This window comes from Strix aluco, unplaced genomic scaffold (assembly GCF_031877795.1).
Source record: "Strix aluco isolate bStrAlu1 unplaced genomic scaffold, bStrAlu1.hap1 HAP1_SCAFFOLD_49, whole genome shotgun sequence".
Taxonomy (NCBI): Eukaryota; Metazoa; Chordata; class Aves; order Strigiformes; family Strigidae; genus Strix; species Strix aluco.
The window spans coordinates 22,914-35,093 of NW_027436512.1; the positions used below are offsets into that span (position 1 = coordinate 22,914).

The 12,180-nt window shown below is 40.4% G+C and overlaps 1 protein-coding gene across 14 annotated transcripts in view; it reads left to right on the forward strand.

Annotated features, from left to right (window-relative positions):
- LOC141918929 (ceramide transfer protein-like) overlaps nt 1–12,180 on the forward strand; it is a 67,954-nt gene that overhangs the window by 15,497 nt on the left and 40,277 nt on the right. For 12 of the 14 annotated variants that reach the window (XR_012621843.1, XM_074813881.1, XM_074813877.1 and 9 more), the window contains 3 exons: nt 7,534–7,641; nt 8,449–8,587; nt 8,870–8,953. Coding sequence is in view for 13 of the 14 variants with exons in the window: in XM_074813877.1 (XP_074669978.1) it covers nt 7,534–7,641; nt 8,449–8,587; nt 8,870–8,953 (331 nt within the window). In the remaining variant the exon portion in view is untranslated. Of the gene's footprint in view, nt 1–2,696; nt 3,562–7,533; nt 7,642–8,448; nt 8,588–8,869; nt 8,954–12,180 lie in introns of those variants that run through there. The other 2 variants (XM_074813882.1, XM_074813876.1) reach the window with 2 other exon arrangements.

A 12,180-nucleotide genomic window follows, 5' to 3' on the forward strand; every position in this document is an offset into this window, starting at 1 on the left:
CACCCCTCGATCACGAGCCCATCTGTACGTTGCATCTCTCCCGAGATGCCCGGATGTTTCATGGGCCCATCGAGCTACAAATAGCTCACCCTTGCGCTCCCAGTCCAGGTCCAGCCGAGCTACTTCCATTTTGGCAGCCTTGTCTACTTGCTCGTTGTTCTGATGTTCTTTGGTGGCACGGCTTTTGGGCACGTGGGCATCTACATGACGTACCTTTAGAGCCACGTTTTCCACTCGGGCAGCGATGTCCTGCCACAGTGCAGCAGCCCAGATGGGTTTACCTCTGCGCTGCCAATTGGTCTTCTTCCACTCCTGTAGCCACCCCCACAGGGCGTTAGCCACCATCCAGGAGTCAGTGTAGAGATACAGTACTGGCCACTTTTCTCGTTCAGCAATCTTTAGGGCTAGTTGGATCGCTTTTACTTCTGCAAACTGACTTGACTCGCCCTCTCCTTCAGTGGCCTCAATGACTTGTCTTGTGGGACGCCACACAGCAGCTTTCCACTTCCGATGGTTTCCTACCACACGACAGGATCCATCAGTAAACAGAGCATACCGCCTTTCATCTTCTGGTAACTCGTTATATGGCGGTGCCTCTTGGGCACGAGCCACCTCCTCAGGCAGTGCTCCAAAATCTCTACCTTCTGGCCAGTCCAGGATCTCTTCCAGGATCCCTGGACGGTTGGGTTTTCCCAGTCGAGCTCGTTGCGTGATTAACGCCACCCATTTACTCCAGGTAGCACTGGCTGCATGGTGCGTAGAAGGGATGTTTCCTTTGAACATCCAATGTAACACAGGCACTCGCGGTGCCAAGAGGAGCTGTGCTTCTGTACCAACAACTTCGGAAGCGGCTCGAATCCCCTCATATGCTGCCAGAATCTCCTTTTCAGTCGGAGTGTAGTGGGCTTCTGATCCTCGATATCCCCGGCTCCAAAATCCTAATGGTCGACCCCGAGTTTCACCTGGTATCTTCTGCCAGAGGCTCCATGTGAGGCCATGCTCCCCAGTTGATGTGTAAAGTACATTTTGCACAGCTGGTCCTGGCCGAACAGGCCCAAGAGCTACCGCCCGAGCTATCTCCTGTTTGATGTGCTCAAAGGCTTGTTGTTGCTCAAGACCCCACTCAAAATGGTTCTTCTTTCGGGTTACTTGATAGAGAGGGCTCACCAGCTGACTGTAACCTGGAATGTGCATCCTCCAAAATCCCACAAGTCCTAAGAAAGCTTGTGTTTCCTTCTTGTTGGTCGGTGGAGACATAGTTGCTATCTTGTTGACGACATCCATAGGCACATGGCGGCGTCCATCTTGCCATTTTATTCCCAAGAACTGAATCTCCTGTGCTGGTCCCTTGACCTTGCTTTTCTTTATGGCAAACCCAGCTTTCAGAAGAATCTCAATTACTCTTTGTCCTTTGAGAGCACTGAACTGCAGCTCGATAAGCACAGGCCAGGCCCCAGTACAGCGCTGGGAGTTGCTGATTTTCACTGGGATAGGCAAGGCACCCTTCTATCAGGTGTTGTGTCAATTTTGCGGGGTTGCTTGCCTGTTCAGGGGTAAGATCCCAGGCTACAGGAGGTGATAACCGTCCTAGGAATCTGCCCAAATCCTTCCACTCCCCCTGCCACCCAGGGACAGGCCGCCTCAGGGCACATTTTGGTATTGGCTCACCCAAAATTTGCCTTCTCTTACACCAAAAACCTACCGAGCTCCACACAGCCCACAACAGGCGAACAGCATTAATGAACAGTATCAAAGAGCTAACATAAGGGTGAATAAGTACCTCGGGAGCCTGCAGAATAAAACCACTCATGATGTTCCCAATTTCTTCCAGCATGTTCCCGAGCTTAGCAAAATCAAGATAAGCAGAGCAATCAACAAACCCGTGACCAGCACAAGAGCTTGTCGCTTACTAACTGCTATAGCTATAGCACAATTAATATAAAACTGCCGTTGTCCCGCCCCACGTTGGGCGCCAAAATAGACTGTGGTGGTTTGACCTTGGCTAAATGCCAGGTACCCACCAAGTCGCTCTATCACTTCCCCCCCCTTCCCCTTTTTTTTTCTCAACAGGGCAAAGAGGGGAAAGAAAATAAGATAGGAAAAAAAAACCAACCAACCCTTGTGGGTAAAACAAAAGCAGTTTTAATATAAGCAAAGCGAAGCAAAGGTCCGCGCGCGGAAGCAAAAAAAAGCAAACAGATTTATTCTCTCCTTCCCATGAACAGGCGATGTCGGGCCTTCTCAGGAAGCAGGGCTCCCATACGCGGAGGGGTTGCCTCGGAGGACCAAGGGTGACCCCACCCCCTTCCTCCTTTCTCCCAGCTTTATACTGAGCAGCCGTCAGATGGTCTGGAATATCCCTTTGGTCAGTTGGGGTCAGCTGTCCTGGTTGTGTCCCCTCCCAAGATCTTGCCCACCCCGTCCCACTGTGGGGGGGAAATGTCGGAAAGAGCCTTGGTGCTGTGTAAGCACCACTCAGCAGTAGCCACACCACCAGGGTGCTATCAACACCCTGCCAGCTCCCAGCATCAAACACAGCACCATGGGGGCTGCTACAGGGGAAAACCAATTCCGGCTCAGCCACACCCAGTACAGATATGTAAATGGAATTTCAAAGAACTGCATCTATATACTGAGCATGGTAATTTAGCATTAGTGTTTGATGCTATGAATTGATACAACCTCTCCAAGTTATTTTTTTTTCAAACAGGGACTGTTGACTTCTATCACGTGGACTGTACCTGTTTTTCCAATTTTTATCTTGGGAAATTAAGAATTGCGTAAACAGAAGTTTTTGTCAACATTCCTCTTCTCAATATACTTGAGTATTTCTGCAGTGAATAATTAACGATAATCTGCTTTGCAAGACAAATGCGGTTGTGACCTGCTCTCTGTGGTGGTAGAATGGTGGGGCTTTGCATGATGCATGCTTTCATTGTTTGTGTTAAGCTGCTTGCATGTACCTGCTGTGACCTGGATGACTTGTCCCTGCATCAGTTATAAAGCAGTACTTGTTTTCTGATTCTTCTGACGAATAAGTGTTCTTGATGTGATTTTAATTTTTTTCCCTTTGGCTACTAAACCATAATTGTCTGAGACAGTTTTGTGAACGTGATCTGTAAATGCACACACTTTGGATTCGTGTTGTGTGCTGTTTGGTCTGCTGTTTAATCTGCTGTATTTGCTCCTTGGTTGCAAATAGCTAAAACTGCCTAAATGCTTTTTAGGTAGCACATTTTTATTGGTAGGGTTTGCAAGCTGATAGTTGTATATAGCTGTCTTGTATACAATCAGAAGCATGGATAAACTGTTTAGTGGAACTATTAATCACAAGCATAAATGACAGTCAAATAAACATACTGCTGAAAAGGTACCTTTAAAAATCAAGCTTTACATATTGATATGGACAGAAAGCTTTTTTCTTCTTTCACCCCTCAGCTTTTATTTTGTGAACTAAATTAACTGAGCATTGACTGTAAGGGTAATGTCGGAAGAAAATTTAATTCAAATGCAGAATATAAGTAACGAGATTTTTCTACTTTGAAGATTACATCTATTCTTGTAAGTATTAGAGTAGTGCTATTAAGATGTGACATTGAATGTCTCTATTTGAAGATTTAATCAGAAATGTCACTTTCTAAGCTTTAATCCAGGTTTTGCATAGATATGTCTTGCTCGTTTAAAGGAGAAAATCGGAAAACATTTGATGTCCTTAGTTAAAATGCTTTGACTTCAATGCAATGGATATTTTGGCTACATTTTAAAACTGATCTGTTCATTAATTCATATCCCACTGAAATGTAATTTTACCTTCTTTCTAGTGTGTACAATTTAGAAAATAGAATGAGTCCTCACTGTCAAACTGACTGTAGTAAAAGCACATTCAAAGTCATCTTAATATTTGTAGTGCATGATTAAGTAAACATTGAAGTTACCAGGAAAACAGTGAAGCTTGGTTTAGATTTGCATTTAGAGGAAATCTAAACAGAAATGTTTTTTAGGATGCTGCGAGGTGTTGTGTGACTCATAAAATGCTCTCTTGAGGTTTATGTTTATTAAACACTTCTAAAATTAAATTATAGTATTTGTATGCTTAAAATTTTTAAAAGGATTTTTAAAAGAACAATTATTTCCTTACCTGCTTTGTTCTTACCTGTCAAGCCTTTGGAGGTCTTAAAGTCCATATAAAGAGCCAAAAGCACTTGAGTATTTGCAAAAAAAAAATAATCAAAGCTTCATTATTTGATTTGTTATACTTAAAATCCAGTGAATTAAGGTATAATCTTTGCACTGTAACACAAGTGCAATGCAATTCAAAACATGGTCTAGTATACCAAATATGTTACCAAAGCCAGGTATGCTGCTTAACACTTGAACTAGTATTCTAGGAGAGCCCTGTGTATCCAATGTGAATGTTTTTAATAAAAAGCCTATTCCAATAGATATTGTAAAGCTATGCTTTAAAACAAATAGTAGAACTAATTCTTTAAAAATTGAGCTTTTAGCGCTTCTGTTGCTACACCTATGTAGCTATTTTTCTAGGACTCTTGCTCTATATAAAATAGCTTTAAATGCATGATTTATAGCAGAAATAGAAGTTTTAATGCCAGGTTAGAGTGAAATGATAGAAGGCAAGACACATCTAGAAATTTTTGCTATTTCAGATAAGTTACAATATTTCTACTTTTTTGCTAATTTAAGCAATGAACTTTAAGATGTGTCTTATCTTTTGAACTTATGAGTGCCTTTTTTTATTGATTTTAAGTTCGTGATCACTTACCATCTTCCACCAAGACTTAGAGTACCTTTTTCTAACTACACTTGCATTTATTTTTTTTTTGGTCATATTCATTTTTCTATTTTGCTTCTACTTTTGATACTCATCCTGTTTCTCCTGTTTCCTCAATGCTTTGTTTTCTTCTACCTTATTCTTTAAATGAGCCAGATACAAACTGACTCTTGGTTCCTTCTTACTTGTTTTTGCTGGGTAATCTCATTCAGGAATTATGTTAACAACTCTGGAACTCACATTTTTCTTTTCAGTCATACCTTCATTTCTCCAAAACTGTGTTTCTCTGCCACTGTTCCTTTGTAGCCCAAACATACATACTTTGTCCTGCACACTTGCAGTATTGTCCAAATTCTATTGTTTCAACCAACTTCAACTTCTTGTCCTTTCTCCTTGCTTTTAATAGTCCAAGTTCATTTGCATCTGTACCGGGTCTGGCTGAGCCGGAATTGGTTTTCCCCTGTAGCAGCCCCCATGGTGCTGTGTTTGATGCTGGGAGCTGGCAGGGTGTTGATAGCACCCTGGTGGTGTGGCTACTGCTGAGTGGTGCTTACACAGCACCAAGGCTCTTTCCGACATTTCCCCCCCACAGTGGGACGGGGTGGGCAAGATCTTGGGAGGGGACACAACCAGGACAGCTGACCCCAACTGACCAAAGGGATATTCCAGACCATCTGACGGCTGCTCAGTATAAAGCTGGGAGAAAGGAGGAAGGGGGGGGGTGGGGTCACCCTTGGTCCTCCGAGGCAACCCCTCCGCGTATGGGAGCCCTGCTTCCTGAGAAGGCCCGACATCGCCTGTTCATGGGAAGGAGAGAATAAATCTGTTTGCTTTTTTTTGCTTCCGCGCGCGGACCTTTGCTTCGCTTTGCTTATATTAAAACTGCTTTTGTTTTACCCACAAGGGTTGGTTGGTTTTTTTTTCCTATCTTATTTTCTTTCCCCTCTTTGCCCTGTTGAGAAAAAAAAAGGGGAAGGGGGGGGGAAGTGATAGAGCGACTTGGTGGGTACCTGGCATTTAGCCAAGGTCAAACCACCACAGCATCTTAATTTATCAGCACTTTCCTGCCTTCCCAAAGCCTATGCCATTTTCATTTTTTCCACAAAAGTACAACAGCTAGAATTTCATCATTGCTTCTTGCTTGTTCCATATCATTTGTTCTGTCTCCCCTTCTCCCTGCCCCATCTGAATTTCTCTGCCACAGCAGAATTTCTTATTTCTATCAAAGATCCTTCACAATATTCTCTGTCTACGTGATCAAATTAATCTATTAATAGTATTTCAGATATTACTCTGAACTATCCGTTTCTTTTGTTACAAAAATTTTGCAACTGGCCCGTGCTGACAGAGAGGCTAAGATGCAAAGTAGAATTACAAGCGTAATTCTTTATTCATGCTCATGAGGTGTCCCATTCAAATTGGGGCACCCCAAATGCGATTTTTACGCATGGTTCTTATATCTTTCAAGCGTTCAGATACAACATGATTTGACCAATCACTACTGAACAGATGCATACTACTGTTTTGCAAAGCAACTGTAATTCTATGGCATCATCATCCATATGCTTTTTTTTTTCTTGATCTAGATGTCCCTGGAGTCAGTCCTGCTACAGTTACTTGTCTATGATCCCAGTTAATGGGAGGGTTTCACACAGGTGTTAGAGGGGCTGGGATGCCAGTGTTATCTTGATAGTCCAGGGGTATCCTTTATTCTTCAGGGTGAGGACTGTCCTCCTTGTAATGAGCTGGGGTCCTTTAGTCATGCTTACTTAACCATGACTATACAGTATACAATGTAAACTATATATCCTAAGAAAGTTCATACAATTTCATAATATAAAGACTAATTGTTACAGTAGTTAGGGAATAAGACTTTTCAACAGTATCTTACGTTCTCTTTCAGGGTTTTTCTTCTCCTTTGCCATGTACAGGCTATTTTACATTAACCTTTAGGGAAATGTTTTTCTTCCAGTTCCTCAGTATCAGTTTCACTTGTTGAGGACGTTTGTTGAACTTAACACGAAAAAGATCTAAAAATATTATTTTAATCAAGAGATGTTTATCACTTTTTGCATTATTTAATTAGTTACTATTATCATATTTTCCCTCTTGCTTTCAGTATCTTACTTTGTTTTATGTAGACGTTTGTTCTTTGTAAAAACTAATTTCAGTCTAGTATAAAGAATATTGCTAAAGAAGTCTGGAGCAAGCAAAAAAAAAAGATAGCGCTAATTATCTGGTTTTTCTGATCTCTACTTATTTTGTTGCTTTGTAAAACTGAAATGGCAGTATTTGAATGATTGGAATAATTAACTGAGGCTGTTGATTGTCTTCAAACTGAACCATGTTAATCCCTTGATTAATTGTAGAGTTCGGTAGGTTTTTTGAATGCTGTGTGAAAATTGCTTGGTAGGGATTACATATACCAAAATAATGGAAACATTGCCCCTTTTTTGAACCCTTAAATATATGTTGTCTTGCTCTCTTGGGGGCACATAATAAGTTGCAGGTAACTACTTTTTCCCAGATCATTATGATAACAAAAAATAGATTCATAGTAACTTTACAGATGCTGCATCAACATCTTAAACTTGTAGACACAATCTGAGTTACTAAGCTCCTACTGCTTCCTGACAAGAAACGAATAGGCTGGTTTTAGAGGAGTGACATTAAACTTGCTTTTATGATTTCTTCTTTTGTTAAAAGCCTCAGCACTCTAGTTTTGTGTGTGGTTTGGTTTTTAGACTGAATCTGGCTATGGATCAGAGTCTAGTTTACGACGCCATGGCTCCATGGTGTCTCTTGTTTCTGGAGCAAGTGGATACTCTGCAACATCCACCTCTTCATTCAAGGTTAGTGAATAACATTTTCTTAGTATTGGTGTGTAAATGACACAACTGGAAATGAAATAAGCTGTGTGAAGACTTAATCACACAATTATAGGAAAAAACCTAAATCTGGTTTATTGTGTTAGTAATTCAACATGTGATGAACAGATAGTATAGGAAGCTTTTTCATGCCCCTATGCAGTTGTTCCTCTTAAACTATGGTGTCATTTTCGAACGGCAAGAAAATCAAACCTGTGGGAGAATTTGTTAACCTTTCCTAACCTTCTGAGAATATCAGGGCTTCTAAATGAAAGGAAATACTGACTCTGTGAGTTAATAAATTTGATTAATACTGACTGACAAATGATGTCTTTCCTTGTTTCATGTATATAAATATTTAACATTTGAACTTTGGTGGGCTGTACTTCTGGGAGAGCAGAAGAGGAGCAGCACAAAAAAGGGGGGAGTAAAGATTAGAACAAAGATCTTAACCTAGAACTGACTGTTTTCAGGCAAATAGGAATAAACCTGGTAGTATGTGAGATCATGTTTTTAATAAGCTTTTATTGAATGCTCTAAAGTAGCAGATGCAGTCAAGAGGAAAAACTGAGACTAGTGGACAAAATGAGTAAGAAACACTTTTATACAGATTCTTATGTTGTTTAAACATTAACAGTATTTCATAGCTGCTGATATCTGAAATGTCTTTAGTGTACTTGAAGAATTTGTTCTTCATAATTGCAGAAATTTTTTTTCTTTTTCTTTTGTTTGGCATTGAACTATTGCTGAGTGCGTAGAAGCATTTGAGCCTTTTTTCTCTTGTATTTTCAGAAGGGCCATAGCTTACGTGAGAAGCTTGCAGAAATGGAAACCTTTAGAGACATCTTGTGTAGACAAGTTGATACTTTACAGAAATACTTTGATGCCTGTGCAGATGCAGTTTCCAAAGATGAACTCCAGAGGGATAAAGGTAAAACTGTAATTGAAAACTCTTATCTCTCTTGAAATAGTTACTAGCATTTGATACCATATAAATAAATATGTATCTTAAATTTGCTCTTTAGTAATGGGATCAATCATAGATATTTCTGCATAAACAGTGTTAGCTATTTTCATTTCAGAAGTTGGGTTCCCATAAAAATCTGCTTAACTTTAATATTAAATATTAACCTCTTCCTGCTCCCTCCACGCTCTCCCTGCTCCCCTTCCATTCTCCCTCCTCTCTCTCTCTCTCTCTCTGTCTTTCATTTAGTGGTAGAAGATGATGAAGATGATTTTCCTACAATGCGTTCTGATGGGGATTTTTTACATAACAGTAACAGCAGTAAAGAAAAATGTAAGTGTGTCAACTTTTTCACTGAAAAATTTCATGAATGATATGATAAGCCTGATACAAGATGGGTATTTATGCTCTTTTCTGAGTAGAAAACTACAAGAATAGTTATTTGAATGTATGTGACAGGAAGTTCTTATTTGTGTTAAGATTATCATTCCTTAGCTGCTTTTCATGATTATCTGAGTTATTCTTAATTCACACAAATATTAATGCAAGCCTGTCAAATTGGAATTTCCTATTCTGTGTCCAAAGCCATTTCCACTACAAAATTCTGTTGAAACAGCTGCATCATTCGGATATTGGGAACTGGGATTTGTAACAGGCGATTGCCGTTTTTCTTGCAAGTGTTATGTACTTTAGCAGTCTGATGAAGCACAACGCTTTTCCAGTTAGGTGTGCCCCATTCTGTTTTTTCTAAGTTCTCTGGCTATGTAATGGTTAAGTCAACATTGTTACTGATTCTCACTCACTGTCATTTTAGCACTTTTTAAACTGTATATTCCAATATTATGATGAACAGAATTCTGATTTTTTTTTTTGTCTTACCTTAAATGATCTGGTTATAGTCATTGTGCTCACTGCATCCATGCAGTAAATATGAAGAACTCGTGCAAGTCTTACTGTTTTAGAAATCTCATACTTCTGGCCTGCCAGAAGTTGTGTATGCATTTAAAAATCTGTTTGCATTCTTATACTTGTTTCCTGACTGAAATTACTTCAGTATTTACATTCTCTAGTTGTTGACAATTCAGTATTTGTTAGACTTTAGTTCACACAACTTTGAAGCGGTCGGTACATTTTTAAATCTGATGGAATCTCCAGAAGGTAGTACTTGCCAAAAACATTTTTAAAAACGTAGACACTTTCTTCAAGAACCTGGAAAATATATGGGCAAAATAAGCCTCTTCTGTTTTCTTTTTAACTGGCTCTAGTTCCCTGTGTTGCATGTTTCCTTGCTGTATTTAAGTACTCTTTCTAGATTATTGCCAGAACTGTTATGAGGAAAGGAAATGGAAGGAGCTTTCACACTATACTTCCAGAGAATTGATCATATGAGTAGATTTTTTTCAATTATATAAAGTGCTTGCTCTGCTAAGGATTAATTGTAGTGCTGATTTCAGAGGTTAAGGAGTGTGTAACTCTGAAGTTTTGAATAAATCTTTCTTGCCTCTTATGAGCAAAGATAAGCAAGCTTGCAACACTCACCTGTAAGCAAGTCCACAGTTCCAATAACCCTATTTTTATATATAAAAGTCTACATTTTTGAGGACTGTTAAGTCAGAACAAACTTCAGAAAACTGTAAAAGCCTTCTTTAAAAAATGTTAAGTGAGAATTTAATTTCACTTCATGATTCATTTTGAAAAAGATGTCTTTGTCAAACTTAATTTTTGTAGAATGATGTAGGAGTTTCAGCTTAATTTACCTTTAGAACATTTCTTCATATCTACGTTCTTCTGGTGTTCCATCGGTAAACCAGGCATCTTTCTTGTGCTCTTCTATTAACTCGTCATAAGGGGGATCCAACTCCACAGGAGATATAGGGATATCTCCAAGGGGAGGAGTTTTCCCTAGTGTGGGCATATGTTTAAATGATAGTTCCTAGAAGAGTGGTGTGTGTGGAGTGGTTACATGTGGTTTTCCTGGTAGAAATTGTTGCTGTAAATGTTTCCATTTCCAGTGTGTGGCTGCCTGAGCTACCCCTGCATGGGCCCTAACGGAATCATCAGTAACCCACACATGAATAGGTATGGGTGTGTGTACAGCAGTACTAGGTCCCTGTATTTTCTTTGGATTAATTGCCTAGCCTCAGTCCTGTAATTGTGCTTTCAGTGATTCGGCAGCTCCTTCAATTTCTTGTTGTGACTCTGACATAATCAATAGATCATCACTATATAATGGTAAACAGTACTTTGTCAGGCACGGGCAGCACAACAGGATCCCACTTTGGGAATCCATGCAAGACTTATAAATCAAATAGCAAATCCTGCTTGAGAAGTTCCGAAGCAGGAGTGACTATTTAAAGTTTCAACTGTTTGTCCTGCCAACACAGCAAAACCCAAGATATATTCTTTAATTGGGGCAATTAACACTGTCGCGGTAAATGGCATGGCATTTCCTACTGTTAAGGTAACCTTGGCTTGGAGGGCAGGGGTCGGATTCCTCCCCAATCCCCAGATCTGTGATGTGGCTTCTTTATTACCAATATTACTATGTAATACAGTAATCTCAGCTCCCGTATTCACCAGAGCTAATACATGTAAAATCCCTGCGGACAACCACTGTATAGTTAAAGGAGCATAAGGGCATCGGTCCTCCTCACGGTAAGAGGCTACAGTGGTGGCAATTTTGGGGGACCTGCCAAACCTTAATTTCTGCTGTTTTGGCATTTGCCAGGTAGTGTCTTGCCTTGAGGTGGCAGGTGGGGTGAAGGGTGGGTGTGGAGTTAGTGGTGGGGCTAGGGGTGGTCAGCTTCTTTGTGTAGGCGCTACCTTTTGCCATCGGTGAAACATTTCCGATGTCATGATCCCATCTATTTCTGATCGTGGGATACTGGCTCGTACAAGATCATTCCACATTTGTTTCCTCGTCACCCATGCCGTGGCTCCTTTCAGTTTTACCGACTTTCCTTTATTCATCACCCGAACAGATGGCCCTGAAATCACAGCCCCGGTTTCCCTCAAGGTATCTGCTAGGGCACCTACATTACCTATAGCATTTGTCACTGCTGGTATAGTTAATGGTTTTAGTGGGGTAGGCACTTCTCTCAAAAGCTGCATGTCAATACTTCTTGTTACTGCTACCCTGTCCGGATTGGATCCTGCAACCAATGCATGAGCCATCCCCATCTGCCACACCAAATTAATACCTTCTTCCATTGTACACCAGTTCCCAAGGGATGACACTAATTTGGCAGGTTCTGCATATGCTGTTAAAACTGCTGCACAAAACCATTGATATATAATGTAGGTGTAATAATGTCTCGCCCATCAGGACCTCTGATATTTTGCAACTGAGCATATCCTCGTTGTATCTGATCAGCATTGGCTATAGGGCTTAATAAATCTTTTTCACCTGCTAATAAATTAATAGATGCAGCTTCCCTGTCCCAAGCTCACAAAATCCATGCCAGTATGCCTTCCTTGCTCTTTTTGCTGATAGTTGTCTAAAAATTCCTTTAACTCTTTTGGAGTGTAAGTATGCGTGATCTGCACTCCCTCATCCTCTT